At 35.6% G+C, this 16944-nt stretch overlaps 1 protein-coding gene across 1 annotated transcript; it reads right to left on the minus strand.

Annotated features, from left to right (window-relative positions):
• Positions 1-7186: 7186 nt before the first annotated feature.
• Positions 7187-10550, minus strand: LOC145036900 (gamma carbonic anhydrase 2, mitochondrial-like). The gene is made up of 5 exons (XM_078985425.1): positions 10325-10550; positions 9857-10000; positions 9551-9676; positions 9313-9464; positions 7187-7712 (listed from the first exon to the last, which is right to left on the minus strand). Exons 1-5 carry the CDS (start codon positions 10437-10439, stop codon positions 7431-7433), a joined length of 819 nt encoding a protein of 272 aa, XP_078841551.1. The 5' UTR covers positions 10440-10550; the 3' UTR covers positions 7187-7430.
• Positions 10551-16944: the final 6394 nt, after the last annotated feature.

Here is a 16944-nt window from a genome sequence, read left to right on the forward strand (position 1 = left end):
GGTTATATCCATAACCCATAAACCACGGATCATTTAATCAACTATAAAAGTTTAGATGATTGTCATAATCAACCCCATATATTTAATTAGTTTCAACTTGATCACCAAATTAATACTAGATTAATACTTGATCAATACTAATTAAATAATACTATTATTAATATATTAGAACTTATAATATATTAATAATCACAAGTGTACTTTCTCTCATTTTGTCTATCCAAGTATTGCAATGCCATGCAACCTAAATGGATCATGCCGGGTCGGGTCAAGTACATACCAAATAAAGTTATGGACTTAGACACTATATCCAACACATTTGTATCCCCTTCATTGGCTGGAATTTCAGTAGAGCTTGATGTATTTAGTGATGAGTTCTCCCCCTAGAATGAAGATCCTTGATCGTGATGAGGAGAGGAACCCTCCCCCTGGACATTAGGTCGGTCACCAGAAGGTTCGCTCGTGTCTGCACCTTCGGTTTCTTTGGATTGATCATCAGTCATCTTCTTAGCAGCATCGTCTATAACTTGTTTCAGATTATCAACTTTGTTGGGTTTTGCAGTTGATTCAGAGTCAATCGCCTTTTGAGGCTCATCAAACAGGAGCATGAATTGGTCGAAAAGATTTGAGATGGAGATAGTAACCTGACCATTCTTTGGAAATATATCTTGCGGTGCATCTTCTGTTGATTTTATTTTCTTAACATAACTATCGTCAAAGGTGACATAGTACGTTTCTTCAATTTTTTTGAGCGTTTATTGAGAACTCTATACGCCTTGGAGTTCAGGGAGTAGCCTAAGAAAATTCTTTCATCCGCCTTAACATCGAACTTGTTTCGATTCTCTTTGGAGTTGAAGATGAAACATCTTGAACCGAACACATGAAAGAATTTCACGTTTGGTTTTCGATTGTTCAGAATCTCATAAGGGGTAATTGAGAATCGCTTATTCAAGTATGATCTATTTTGATTATAACATGCAGCCGCAATTGCATCAGCCCAGAAATACAAAGGTAAGGGCGCGAAGCATAACATAGTTCGAGCTGCTTCACACAGGATTGGTTTCTCCTTTCAACAATGGCATTTAGCTGCGGAGTATAAGGGCTGAGAAATTATAAGTTGTCCCTTTTTCAGCAAGAAAATCTTCAAAATCTTTGTTCGTGAATTCCAGGCCATTGTCGCTCCTTATATTACGAACTACTTTTCTTAGTTGCGTTTCAATTTGTTTACTAAAGAGCTTGAGCTTCGGAGTGGCTTCATACTTTTTCTTGAGAAAGAAAGTCCATGTAAATCTTGAGAAATCATCCAAAATAACCAGAATGTATTTGTTTCCTCCAATGCTTTCGATGGACGATGGACCACATAGATCGATATGCAATAACTCCAATGGTTCTATCACCTTAGTGTTGATAATAGAAGGATGACTTTGCTGACTCTGCTTTCCCATTTCACACGCTGCACAGAGATGTTCTTTATCAAATTTTAGAACTAGAAGACCTCGAACGTGATCACCCAAAACCAACTTGTTGATATCCTTGAAGTTCAGATGAGATAGTCTTCTATGTCATAACCAGCTTTCATCAGAGTGAGCCTTTGTTAGCAAGCATTGAGCTGGTTTACCTCTAATTGGATTGAGCTTCAAAGGATACATTTCCCCTTTTCGCTTTGATTTCAACATAATGTTGTTTGATCTATTCTCGACAACATCTGAGCCTTCATCATCGAATGATACTTTTAATCCAGTACCAACCACCAGTTGTGATAAGCTGATGAGATTGTGTTGTAGTCCTTCAACATAAGCTACCTTCCTTATAGAGAACTCGCCATTAGTGATCATCCCATAGCCTTTGATAGTTCCAAAAGAGTTGTTGTCGTACTTTACAATGCCACCATCCTTGAGAGAACGAAACTCTCTCAGTTCTTCCTTTCTTCCTGTCATGTGACGCGAGCAACCACTATCGATGTACCATTCTTCGACAAATTGCTCGTCACTCATAACCTGCAAAAAATTAAGCAAAGAATAGTAAGAGAAATATCAACTATGTATGTGCGTTTAATTAAAGTTGTTTCATCTTTTCTTTTAAAGGTGAAAACTTTAATTTTTGTTGATTTAATAGGACTGGTGTTTTTGATGTTGTCTTCAGGGTAGAGTTTTTCTTTTCCCTTGGAAGTGACTTTAGAATCCCGGTTTTTCTGATTAGACTTGTATGGATGGGGACCGAAACTCTCCTTTCGGTTGTTAATGGACGAGGGATCGAAGCTCTCCTTTCGGTTGTTATTGGAGAAGCGACCGAAACCGTTCTTTCAGTTGTTAATAGGTGAAGGGCCGAAACTCTCCTTTCGGTTGTTTTCAGTCGATGGACCGAAACCACCCTTTTGGTTCCTATTGGTCGAAGGACCGAAACCATCCTTTCGGTTCCTATTAGTCGAAGGACCGAAACCATCCTTTCGGTTGGTGTTGTGGTGAGGACTGAAACTGCTCTTTTGATTTATTCCTGACGAGGGACCGAAACTTACCTTTCGATTCCTTGAGTCTTCTTGTGATTTTTTCTTCCTTTCTATCCTTACAAAATCAGGATTTTGAGAATTCCAAAACTGTTTTCTCTCTGAAAGATTCTTCTTGTATCTCAGATTTCTTTGATGCTTTCGATCAGCCACCTGTTTTGGATTTCTGTGAATGTTGACCTTTCGTTTCAAAGCATGGGCACAGCATTTACTTTTTGCTAAAGAATTATCACTAGTGGTTTGCATCGGTTCGTCCAAAGGGGTTTTATTTCCACTTGTGCTCGGCACATCATACTTTGTAGGCTCATTTAGTGGTTCAGGTATGTATCTACCTTTCACTCTCCATGAAGTTTTCTGAGAAAGACCCTTCATCTCATCTGCGTTGTCTATTGGGGCCGACCAGAAGAATTCGTCACATCCACTAGTGTTGTCTTCTTCTACCATAGTTGTTAACTCTGCAGTTTGTTGTGAAGTGACTCCTGGTACTGTGTAGACTTGGTTTGGGATAGTTTGAACCTTTTGGTATACAACAGCTTTAGCTTTGAGGACTTTGGTTTTGTCGATAGACGAACGAGCAAACTCAACGGAGTTTTCAGAAATTAGGTTCTTGTGTGACTTAGGTTCGTTTTTGGCTAATTCAGAACAGTCCACCAAATCCTCTACAGAAATTTCACTCATATCATCATCCTCATTAAGTTCAGATGTATTTTCAACATCAATTTTATTTTCTGAGCTTAAATTGGCATTCAAAGAGTCAAATTTTTGTATAGTTTCGGCTCTCAATTTCAATCTATCATTTTCGTCTAACAGATTTTTGAGCATGTCCTTGTGGTCCTTGGACTTTATGTAAGATTCAGTTTTGTCCAAACCTATTTTATACGCTGGAGACACTTCATCAGAAGATACAACACTTTCACAGTTGTAGGCTTCAGCATCTATTTCATCCTCCTTTAATTCAAGGAAGGGTAAAATCATACGATGTATCTTCTTCCCTATTTCACAATCAAGATGCAACTGTGTGATGTTAAAATAGAGTCTTTTAGCAATTAAACAAAACACATTTTGCTATTTAAGAAGTTTAAGATTGTCTCTTTGCAAATAAATAGAATCATCTTTAGATCTAATTAACTCCTTTTCCTTTTGCTCGATCCACATCCTTCGTTCCTCACTCTTTGAAGAAATCTTGCTGATTTGATCAGTTAGATTAGAATTTGTGACACGGGTTTGGGTGAGACTGCTACTTATGCTTGAGAATTTTGATTTTAAGTTATTTAATTCCTTTTCATAATTATTAACAGATATTTTTAGAGAAGCAAGAATATTTTGTACCTTTTTGATCAACTCATCACATTCGTTGATCTGAGCACTGATAGGCTTGGCAGCAAAACATCTATCCTCTCGCTCCTTTTCCTCTTCAACTCCCCCATCAGTCGTGTATCCTCTGATTTGGGACACACCCTCGGTCACTACAAAGCATCTTCCCGTAGCATGTTCTTCTTTTGCCATCATAACCTTTCCATGAGTGGGCTTCCTGACTTCATCATCCTCCGAATCTGTGGACCAGACCTCCACACCACCAAATTCATCACTGTTGTTTGTATCCTGCACAATTAAAGCATTCATGGTAGAGTTATTAGCAGCAGACTTTCTTTTCTTTATTTCCTCCAATCTTCTTAGGAGGCTCGCTTCCTCATCATCTTCGTTTTTCTTTTCTTCTTTCTTTCTCAACATACAGTCTTTAGCAAAATGATTTTTGCCTCCACAGTAATGGCAGTCGAATCCTGAGTCTCCTCCAACTTTTGCTTCTTTCTTTGACTCTTCAGACTTTGATCCCATCTTCGGTTCCTCCTTGATCCTTTCGGCGCTGTAACTACCCTCCCATTTTCGGTTCTTATTGGCTGGGAATTTCTTCTTAATGAATTTTCTAGGATTGGACACCATCATGGCGTATTCTTCACCGGTTAGATCATAATTTGCAAGATCTAATTCCTCTTCTTCTTCAACCGAACTCTTTCCTTTGGAGACAAGAGCTAAAGAACCCATACTATAAACCACATTCGTTTCCTTAGATAAAGAATTCTCATGGGATTTTAAAATACCAACTACTTTTGCGAGAGAATAAGACTTGAACTGTTCATTAGCTTTGACTGTTGACACAACAGCCATCCATTCGGGTCTGAGACCATTCATGAAGGTAACCTTTTGTTCGATAACTTTCCTTTCAATGCCATGCTTTATCATTTTACTTAAAAGATGATTGAAGTGATCAAAAGTTTGAACAAGCTTTTCTTCAGGCTTCTGCTTAAAGTCACCAAATTCAGACAGCAAGAGAGTTTGGATAGAATGTTCCAAGTCTCCATCTGTGGAATACAATTCTTTTAATCTATCCCAGATCTCTTTAGCTGTAGTACAAGAACTCACTAAACGAAACGTATCTGACTGCAGCGCAAACCTTATCATTCTCAGGGCCTTGATATTACATTGAAACTTCTCCTTTTCATCCTGAGGAATATCTTTGACATTATTAACAAGCTGATTGTATTCTTTCTGTGTTTTAACAATCTTAGATGTGCTTGAGTGAGCGAATGGGCCTGCAGTAATAGCTTCCCAAATTAAATAACCATTATCCTCCGATCCAATCACGTAGTCTTCAAAGTGATGCGTCCAAACTTCATAGTCTTGTGTATACAAGATCGGTATTCTTGTTGTAGACCCTATGCTATTGGAGATATTGATCGGATTGGTTTGTGAATCATCCATGGACATTGTAAATACTTTTGATCGATAACCTGTAAAAGATCAGACTTGTAATATATCGTTAGGGTTAGGTCAACAATTAATGAGCTACGTCAATATAGAGTGATGGCTCAATAAATATCAATCAATGCGGAATTAAAAACCCTAAGAACTTCTACGACAGAAGAGATGTGTATGAATTACACAGTCTGCTACTCTGATACCCATTGATGAGTTTAAAACTCTTAGATCGATTAGATCTTTCACAGGCAAGATTATAGAAATCAAACAATTAAAAACAATAAGAGAATGAACACAGATCAGAATCAAATGTATGCTTATGATTCAAAATAGAGTCACGCCTCAGCAGAGCTCGATGAAGAACTTCCGCTGTAGAGGCGAGCTAGGGTTTACAAAACTATGAAGCAAATATACAATGAAAGCGATAACAACTAAGTCTGCATGCATGCAGCTTATATACTAAACACTAGTACAAAAATATGCACGGTTGGACAGGCCCAATACCGGCATTCAAACTGGGCTAAGTATCGAGCCCATGACGCAATCTAATAGACCCAACACTAACCTCTCTCTCTCTCTCTCTCTCTCTCTCTCTCTCTCTCTCTCTCTCTCTCTCTATATATATATATATATATATATATATATATATATATATATATATATATATATATATATATATATATATATATATATATAATTTGAATCACAATTATGCCCACCATAGGGGTTAGTGAACTACACAACAAGGTGGGTATATGATTGTAAACGGGAGTTTGACAATTTTTAGAGCACGCATGCAATTATAATCTATCATCTTTTTTCCTCCCAAATTATAGTCTTTCGTCTTTTAATAACTAAAGAACATTATATTATATTAATAATTTATTCGTTATTATGACTTCTTCAAACTCATAAAAACTTGGATCGCAAAGACAAGATGAGCTCAACTGGACATATCTCGGACTTAACACAAAAGTTATGGGTTTAACATAATCCTTTTCAAGTGGTCAAATAATTAGAAACCATCTTTTATCAATCCTACATGCTTCAATCTTAGGAGCTATTTTCTCTAAAGATTTTAGCACTTACATATTATTTAGCTCTCAAAAACTTGATAAAATTTAAATCAACTCATTACACGCCCAAACTTGATTAGTTACATGTTTCGACCTTGTTTCTTTGTAATCAAACTCAAACTGCATAGTGTAGTATGAACAAGTTTGAACTCGAATATCTATTGAAGCAATATGAGTAGTATAGATATAAACATTTAAATGTGTTAGTGTCGTTTTCCCATTTTAAAATATTAGATTTTTACAACATAAAATTGAAGATATTTTTCTCATTGGTTGATTCTAAATATAAATGCAACAACTAACATTTAAAGATGATGTCAAACAATATTTTATAGACATCCATTATGCTAAATATCACCATTTGTGGGCCTTTGTTTTTTTCCCTAGTTGATTATTTCCACTTAATGTTTTATTGTCTAAATCATTTGCTACATAAATATGATATTTTTTAAGCATTTTAAGAAGAGATTAAAAATCATACAACATTATACATAATACACAATTCTCCATACCTCCAATATTTATAGGATTCTCTTTGCAACTTGCATCATATCTTGAAAAAAGTGGTAAAATAGTGTTGTATAGCTCTCTTTATTTTGTAGCATAGATAAGACACATGATTATATCCACCGAATCCAATCTACTAATAAAAAGCTTTTTGTACCATATGATCGTGTCCAATCATGCTTTAAAGTTTAAACAATATGGCTTCATTTTGTTTAATAGAAACGAAACAAATAAAGTAAGTAATTGAATTAGCAACATAATAATAAACAAATTAATGATTGAAATGTGTTTGTTGTGTTTAAATTTAAATTGGTAAAACAAACAAACCACAAACCTCATAATATAAACTCCATAAACACATATATAGATTCATATTAATGTTCCATTAAGACATCAAAATCTCTCCTTATAAAAATCAAAAACAAGATGATGAAATTGACAATAGACAACAAGCATGCTTAAAAAGCATTACCCTCCGGGATTAAAGATCTTTCAACAACCCAAACCCCAAAAAATTATTTGTGAAAAAGAAAAAACTTGCATCAAATGAGAAAATTACCATCATACCCAAACCCTAAGTGAGATATCTAAGAGGCAGTCTTTTGTGCTTTTTGTGGTAGGATGTTATCGGGTAAGGTAAGCTCCACGGGTGTTTCACGCACCACACCAATCATGGAATCATATTCTTCATCTTTTCGTGCGAATTTCTTACGAAGTTTTTTCTCCAATTCAATCTCCTCAAATCCCTTTGCGTTTTCAGAAGCATGAACCATGGCTAAGTTGGTGTAATTTGTGGCTGATTGGGATATGAATGCGATTTCTTCTTCTGTTAGCTTCCTCATGAACTTTGCGGGGTTTCCTCCCCATACCTATTCATTCATTCATTGAAAAAATTAAAAAGGTTAGGGCGGGGTTCGTGGTGGGAATCGGAATCCGTGATTCCATTCCGTTTCTTGTTTGGTAGTTGCCGAAAACGATGGGATTCAATTCCTTCGTATTCCGTTTTGCTATTCTATGTAATTATTCCTAGGGTTGGGTGAAGGGAATTCTATTTCATTCTCCTTTTTTTTTCATTAAAAAAAGACCAAAATACCCTCGTTATTTATTTTGAAATAAATAAAAATAGAAAATTAATAGTGAATTCCTAGGGTTGGGTGAAAGGAATTTAATTTCATTCTTCTTTTTTCATTAAAATGACCAAAATACCCTCATTGAATATATTGAAATAAATTAAAATAGAAAATTATTAGTGAATTCCATTTCATTATTCCTAGGGTTGGGTTAAAGGAATTCAATTTCATTCTTCTTTTTTCATAAAAAGACCAAAATACCCTCATTGAATATATTGAAATAAATTAAAATAGAAAACCAATAGTGAATTCCATTTCATTATTCCTAGGGTTGGGTTAGTAAAGGAATTCAATTTCATTCTTCTTTTTTCACTAAAAAGACCAAAATACCCTCACTATGTATATTGAAATAAATAAAAAATAGAAAACTATTAGTGAATTCCTAGGGTTGGGTGAGAAAGGAATTCGATTTCATTCTTCTTTTTTCCTAAAAAGACCAAAATACCCTCGTTGAATATTTTGAAATAAATAAAAATAGACAATTATTAGAGTTCCTAGAGTTGGGTGAAAGGAATTCAATTTCATTCTTCTTTTTCACAAAAATGACCAAAATACCCTCGTTGAGTATATTGAAATAAATAAAAATAGAAAAATATTAGTGAATTCCTAGGGTTGGGTAAAAGGAATTCAATTTCATTCTTTTTTCATTATAAAGACCAAAATACCCTCATTATGTATATTGAAAAGAAAAAAAAAATAGAAAACTATTAGTGAATTCTATTCCATTATTCCTAGGGTTGGAAAGGAATTCAATTTCATTCTTCTTTTTCATAAAAAGACCAAAATACCCTCATTATTTATATTGAAATAAATAAAAATTAGAAAATTATTAGTGAATTCCATTTCATTTCATGCCAACCAAATGTGTGAATGATTCCAATTCCATTCCATATTTTCATTCCTTTCAAAAACATTCTGCAAACCAAACGTCCCCTAACTGTATAAAAAAAACAATCAGTTTATTCAAAATCATAAAAATGAAAAGTTTATATTTTTTTCACACAATTCACCAAATGAAATCCTTAGTGCGTGTTTGGTTCGTTGTTGGAATCAGAATTTGTGATTCCATTCCATTCCTTGTTTGGTTGCCAAAAACAATGGAATTCAATTCCTTCACATTCCCTGTTGCTATTCTATGCAATTATCCTATTTCATCATTCCTAGGGTTGGGTGAAAGGAACTCAATTTCATTAAAAAAGACCAAAATACCCTCATTATTAGTGAATTCCATTTCATTTCTTGTCAACCAAACGCATGGCAGATTCCAATCCCTTTTATAAAAAAGAATCAATTTATTCAAAATAATAAAAATGAAAACTTTATATTTTTTTTCACACACCTCGCCAAATGGGATCCTTGTGTTTTGCTTAACAAGAGCTCCAGCTGCAACCATGGCATTTTTTTCAATGTGGGTCCCATCAAGCAAGGTGGCACCCATGCCCACAAAAGCTTCATCTTCAACAGTGCATCCATGTAATACAGCACCATGACCTACAAAATAAAAGGGTAAATTAGTAATTTACAAAAAAGACAAAAAAAAAAAAAAAAAAGTAGGTTGCTATTATTTGCATACGCACCTACAGTTACATTGTTTCCTATTGTTGTTGGGAGAACATTTCCACTAATGTTGGATTTGGCTACATGAACAAGAGCATTATCTTGAATGTTTGTTCCAGATCCAATACTGATACTGTTCACATCACCTACAAATAGAAGGGTAAATTAGTAATTTTGAAAAAAGATAAATCAAACACCACAGAAAAACCTTAAATTGATACTTCATACATTATGTAAAACAACAGATCACAAGACTTAAGAGCATTGAAACAAGTATGAAATATGAATAACTGAATATGAAGAAATTTGGTCAAAGTTTTGCTTACCTCTAAGAACACATCCATACCAAATAGAGGAACCACGCCCTACTTGAACATCACCGATTACAGAAGCACCAGGAGCAACAAATGCATCTTTGTCAACCACAGGGTCTTTATTAAACAGATTCATCAGTGTTCGATGCCTAGACACTAAAGAGAGATTCGAGATAAGTTAAAAACACAATTCGAAGAACAGAAAAGGTTCGACGTATCAGTCTACTCTTGCATATGTTCATGATAGATCAAATTCATGTTACAAACAGTGAAAGTGAGAACGAACATGATTCTCTAAAGAACGAATCTAAATTTGATGAAAAAAAATGAGCATGAGGTTATTTCAATTTCAGCCCTAAATTGTTTGTGGTCTCTTTGGCATTACAACAAACACATGGAAAGCAATATGAAAAGAGCGATGTTAGGAGAAATGGGTTTCGGAATTAGAGTGAAATAAGGATTGTGTTGGGGGAGGTTTACCTTGTTCTTCGAAGAGGTGACTGCCTTGGAGGCTGCAGCCGACACGATCAACTGTTTGGCCAGCTACACGGATCCAGGATCCGACGACGTAGATTGCTCTTCCTAAAGTCCCCATTATTTATCGACGCAAGAACCCTAATTTCTGAGCTTGGTATGCTGATTCTCCGATCGAGAGGCGTTTCTTATGCTCTGCGGTCTTGAGGAGAAGGGAGTGTGTTGAGCAACAGATTGGGGAAAAAAGGGGAAAATGAAATGAGTTTAAGCTGAGTTGGCCCGAGTTGAACCGAGTCGGCTCAAGAAAGGGTTACGATTCAGTGCGACCGAGTTTTTTTTTTTTTTTTTTTTTTTTTTTTTTTGTCCACCTTATTATTTCAAGATTTAATACACTTTTATTTATACGACCGTATGTAACCAGTTTTTTGAAAGTTTTTCCTACATATGAATATGAGTTTTGAACAATTAGGATTATTAAAATGGATAGTTGGTTATTTATTTGTGTTCACCTTCGTAATATTTTTGTTTCGATATATTATACGTCTTTTACGAGGGCTTTTTTCGATGGTATCAACTGATTCAAATTTTTTGAATCCTCAAGAAGTTGATTTAGAAAATGCTTCAAAAACGTCTTAAAACTTGAAGATGTAATCGCTTGTGCTCTGGGATTTTTCACCTCTATAGTTCTAAATAACAACTTTATTTTTATCATGTGAAGGGTGCCACAAGATAGTTGCGATAAATAGAAAATATAGATTTGAACTAATTTTGATAGGCTTTGATCAATGCTCCAAATTGCATTTAAAACAATATCATTTAACCTGCCTCCAAAATTTTGATTTATTAAATCATTGAAAAACAAGAGCTTTCATTTGATATATTGTCCATTCTACATAGCCTTCATTTTAAATATGATATTTTAGCAACCTCTAACTCCAATAAATTCTTTTTTCACATACATTTGTTTTTTTTTTCACATTTGAAAGTGGTATAGATTCAGCTATCATTTCCAACTTATCGATGTTATATTTTTGTTCATTAATTAATATGTTTTTATTCTTTTATACTAGTTTATAACCGTGGAAACCACGGTTGTAAAATTAAGTAAACTTTTATAGTAAAACCTCAAAATTACTAATTAATTATTTCAAATAAACTATTAATTAAGAGATTTTTTTAATTATATATAAAATTATAATCATTGATTTAAATAAATATGTGAAATTATATCACTTTATAATTTGTATTAATTTCATTTTAATGCTATTAATTTAATGTAGATAGAGTGGAAAATTTAAAATTTCAAATGAATAATCAATATATTGACAAATGGCAATTATTAATTAGAAGATATAATAAGGTGACATTTGGCAAAAGAAGAATATAAATATGCATTAATTAAGAGGTTTAATAAGATCACACATGTCAAAAGGAGAATAAACATATTATTTTACTAGTTTATAACCCGTGAAACCACGACTACAAAATTAATTAAACTTTAATAGTTAGAACACAAAATTATTAATCAATTATAATCGTTAATTTAAATAAATATGTGAAATTATATCACCTTATAACTTGTATTAATTTTATTTTAATTTTTATTGCATTGTTATTAATTTATTGTAATTAAAATGAAACTTTTAAAATTTGAAATAGAGAATTAATAGGTTGACAAGTGGCATGCATTAATTAAGAGGTTTAATAGGGTGACACATGACAAAAAAAAAGAATAAAATGTGTATTAATTAGGAGTCCTAATATGATGACACATATCAAAATGAGATTAAAATTATTCTTTTATTAGAATAGGGATTAGAATAGGGATTTTAGGCGGAATGCTTTGAGCTTATCAACGTTTTTAGAAGTTGAAAACATGGAATTAACATCCACTGATACCACAACATGAAGGTTCTCATCTAGTAACCAACTATTATAAAACCTAAAATAAAACTAGAGGTTCAAAGTTGACATTCAAGCTAAGGAGGATGAAAGGACGGTGATAGGAAAACTTACATGGAAAGCAGTATTTGGGCAATGATTGTTGAAACTGATAAAGCATGCTAAGTTTGGCATATTCGAAGCTCACAAATTTGTAATGGAGAACCCCATATGATATTTAAAGATATTCAGTGTGATAATGAATGAGTTAAATGCATCTAAACTAGCCTCGTAAAAAAAGTTGAATTAAGATAATCACTTTTGAACCTAACTGCATTTAACTCCTTAAGAAATACACAAATACCGTTTCTAGAATTCTCTATGGAATGTAGATCACCCTTTATGGAGCATATACACTTGCGATAATGAAATCTTCCAAGATCCTATGTACATAACCAAATGAAAGACAAATAATTTTGGTTAGACATCATGTGCTTGAGATTGAATGTTAGGGATTCCAAAGTAATATAAGACCTCCCGATATACCAGTTATGTTTACATAAAAAAGATCCATAACAGAAAGGTCCAAAATTTTATAAAATAAGTTTTTAATGAGTCATCGAATTGGGTTTGGATAGACATAAACTTCAAATTATGTGAGATTTTTAGTTTTCTCACCCACCCTAATTTGTGGTTTCTACTTACTCCCATAATATTCAAAGAAAAGAAATTTATCATAAGGTATGATCTTCACTATCACATTCGCCCATCAATCTGAATTGATCATGAAAATCATTGAACTCAAAACCAAGCTTTTCACCAATGTAAATGGTATCTACAACTTCCAGAGTTTTCTAAGGTTATCTTCAATCACATGAGTTAAAGTTAACCCAATAGTTATGTTATATATGACCTTGTAAAGGATTTTCATATATGAGGAGTTACCATACATAGAAGCCTATTTTTGGTCCTTTATTTTGAGAGAATGAACGAATCGTTTGGGATGGTGTAGCACCTGGTTCCCGGTACGTATTTCTTGTAATTAATAATTCTTAATTCATGCATTTTTGCCTTGGACTCGGCGAGCTGAAGGACCAACTCACCGAGTAGGAGTGGGATGAGACGCGGGGTCTGAGCCTCGGACTCGGCGAGTCGGTTCCCCGACTCGGCGAGTAGGCCCTGTTTGGGTAAAAACCCTAACTGGGGTGTTTGCACCCTATTTAAGCACTCTAACTCGGCCTCCCTTGTCCCTAGCACTTCCAGAGAGCTGTGGAGAAAAACCCTAACCCCTATATTGTTCTTGTGAGTGAATTTTGCTTGGTGAAGGAAGTTTGGACCTTAGAAGAAGAAGGAGGAGGTTGAAGAGTTCAAGAAGGGGAGTAGATCTGAAATCTACACTATGAGAAGCTTCCATTCAGGTAGAAAGGAAGACACAGATCTAGACCTTGTGGACGTATTACAAGCATAAATTTTATGTGGTTGAAGTGATTGAGGTCCCCATTGAGTGTATGACCTCATAAAGAGTTTGGATTTGCCTTTTGGAGCTTATAGGGCCATGCATGCACGTAAAGTTTGCCACTTTATGTGATAAGCATGCCTTAGGAGCATAGATCTATGGTTTTGAAGCATTGCATGTCTCAGATTTTGTCTATATGGGAAATGGGTCAAGGGACTCGGCGAGTCCCAAAGTGGAACTTGGCGAGTTCTTTGAAGATGGCCTTAGACTCGACGAGTTGGATGAACAACTCAGCGAATCCTATGAAGATTGCCTGGTACTCGATGAGTTGTTCTTCAAACTCAGCAAGTCAGATGAACAGTTACTGAGTAAGAGGGGTTTAAGTGTTGAAGGTCCAACCCTTCGTATCTACACACGGAATTAGCAATTTAACGTGTAGCAATGGTCCTAGAAACCCAAATCCTCATAAAGGATGCTCTGGTGAGGATTTGGAAGCGAGTAGGAGATCTGCTCGTATGGACTCAGTGAGTTGTTCTTGGACTCGGCGAGTCGGATCGCGAGCTGGTTCTCTCGTCCCAAGTAGTGAGTTAAGGGTAACTCAGTGAGTGGGAAGAGGGACTTGTAAAGTAGGACCGGGTTAGTGGGAGAAGGACTCGGCGAGTCGGTGCCATGACTCCGCGAGTCCACTCAACTGGAAGTTGACTTTGACCAAGGAGTTGACCTTGGACCAGGGGTGGGTCAGTCATCTGACCTAAGGGTGTTTATGAGTGGCTAATCTATGTTTATGATTTATAGCTGGAGGATTACCGATTCAGCAGTCAGGCGCTTAGCAAGCAGACTTTCAGTAGCTACTTTTCTAGGTGAGTTACCTTCCAGTAGCGGTGGGTCTAAGGCCACAATGTTGGCCCACTAGTAGGAGACGTATGATAGATGATTGTCTTTGTGATATCATCTAGGTTTGTTACTACCTGATATGTTATATTCTAGCATGATATGTTGTATGTGATAGTAGTGGAGTTCGGTTGTTAGGACCGAAGGGTAGTCGGACACCCCAAATACGTCTGACAGTATGTGATGGTATGTTTGCATGCTGGCTTGTTATGTTATATGCGATAGAGGTAGTAGGAGGGGACTAGTCCCCGAGTTCGGTTGTTAGGACCGAAGGGTAGCTCAGGAACCCCAGATATGTCTGATAATATGTATATGTTATGTTATATGTGATAGTAGTAGTAGGAGGGTGAAGTAGTCCCTGTGGTTCGGTTGTTAGGACCGAAGGGTAGTCAGCACCCTAGAATGGCTTGACATGGGTATGTCGGCATCCCAGAATGGTTGTACCGGGTAGGTCGGGCACCCCAGAAATGCCTGGCAATATGTATGTGATATGATTGTATGGTATGTGGTACGATGGGGGGACTCATTAAGCTTCGTGCTTACAGTTTTCAGTTTTGGTTTCAGGTACCTCTTCAGCGAAGGGGAAGGATCCGACGCGGTAATGGCACATCATACACACACTTTAGATTTCCGCATTATGAGATGTTCTGGGATTGTACTCTGACATTATTATTATTTTCATGTTTTGGGTTTTCAGACACGAAATATGTTTTATGAAATGATATTATCGGATGATGTTTTACTACAAATATTTTACAAACCACTTATTTAAATGAAATTTTTGGGCATGAAAATTGGGTTGTTGCAGATGGTTTTAGAGATTTTAATTAATTAATTTATTTATTTTGTTTTAAGGACAAAAAAATAAGGGAATACAATAGCTAGAGAGAGATAAGAGTTGAGTGTGTCATTTATGTGTGTAAAATTTATCACATGTGTAATAGGTGTCGACACAATGTTGTTTAACTTTAATTTGGGCCCAAGGTCATGTGCATCCACATTACTATCTAGATCTAAATATGGATTTGACTCGACCGACTCATGTATATGAGGATTAGCATCATCGGTTATTAAATTTATGGTTGGAATCCTCTTATCCAGGATAGGGGATAAAACCTTTGGTATGTGACATTTGCGATTACAAAAATACATTAGGACCGGAGACAATTAAATAAAGGAATTCTTGGATCACCGACAACCGGAGACTCTACCGAGGGAGGGTTTACGTTATGGTTACCTTTATCCTCCTTATTTCCAAATTCATTATCTTCCAGATCAATCTCGCTATCTATAATTATGATTTTGTTTTTAGCTTCATACCTATCATCCACTTCATGGTCATGCATTTTTAATTCTGGTTCCTTTGTAAAAGGTGGCCCCTAAAACTAAGGCCCTTCGAACCCAAATGAACAAAACTTGATTTCTCCATGTAAATTGAATTTCCCCATTAATCCTTTTACCATAGTTAATGTAAGTGTAACATCCCGTTTAAAATATAGCGATGAAATAATAAACCTGGAACCCCCGGAAGCAATGTTATCATTATTTTACATTATTATTGTCTAAAATCAGATAACAACTAGTTGGGCGTTGGTTTTAGGAAACCAAATGACAAGAATTGAATCTCCAAGGGTTAATGTGTAACTTTATGACTCAATTTGTAGAGATTTTCATAAGGAAAGGGGTGTTTGGTATTATTTGGATTTAATATGTAATGATTTATGGAAGCAGGGACTAAAGAGTAAAGTTTAGACCTAAGCTGAAAAGAAATTGTCATAGAGGGGCCATTTGGTAAAATATTGGGTCAAAGTTGAAAGGATTTTAAGGAGTCAGGGTCTAAATGGTAATTATTGGACTTTATTTGAAGAGATTAGAATGGGAGGGACCAGATTTGTCATTTTCTCTATATGTTTGCATGGAGCCGGGTATATAACCTCCTTACCCTCTCAAACCCTAACCCTAAAACTGGTTATGATACAGCCGTCACCCCCTACCTCCCTCCAGCCACCACCCCTAACTTCCAGCCGCCACCACCGTTGCTAGCATCTCTAACCTCCGAACCTAACCATCATGTCTCGTCCTTTTGACCGAGAGATTCATTGGCTACCAATTTGGAGCGAGGAATGTCAACATGAGGCTGTGAAACCTCTTCAGTCGCCATTAAGCTGCCATTCTTGTTGTTGCCACTGTTGTCATTACGAATGAGAGGAGAAGTCATGAATCGGAGCTAGTTGATAAGAAGGTTATATGGCCTTTATTCCATCGGAGAAGGCAACTCATCCTCTTCCTTTCACTACTGTGGTTCTGATGACCTTAATCACCACCTTTAGCCACCGTTGTGGCCGTTAGGGATGCCACTATCGTCGTGTAACAGCCCGGATTTCCAGGTATCTTTTAT

This window comes from Lactuca saligna, chromosome 3 (assembly GCF_052625555.1).
Source record: "Lactuca saligna cultivar CGN05327 chromosome 3, ASM5262555v1, whole genome shotgun sequence".
NCBI classification, from domain to species: domain Eukaryota; kingdom Viridiplantae; phylum Streptophyta; class Magnoliopsida; order Asterales; family Asteraceae; genus Lactuca; species Lactuca saligna.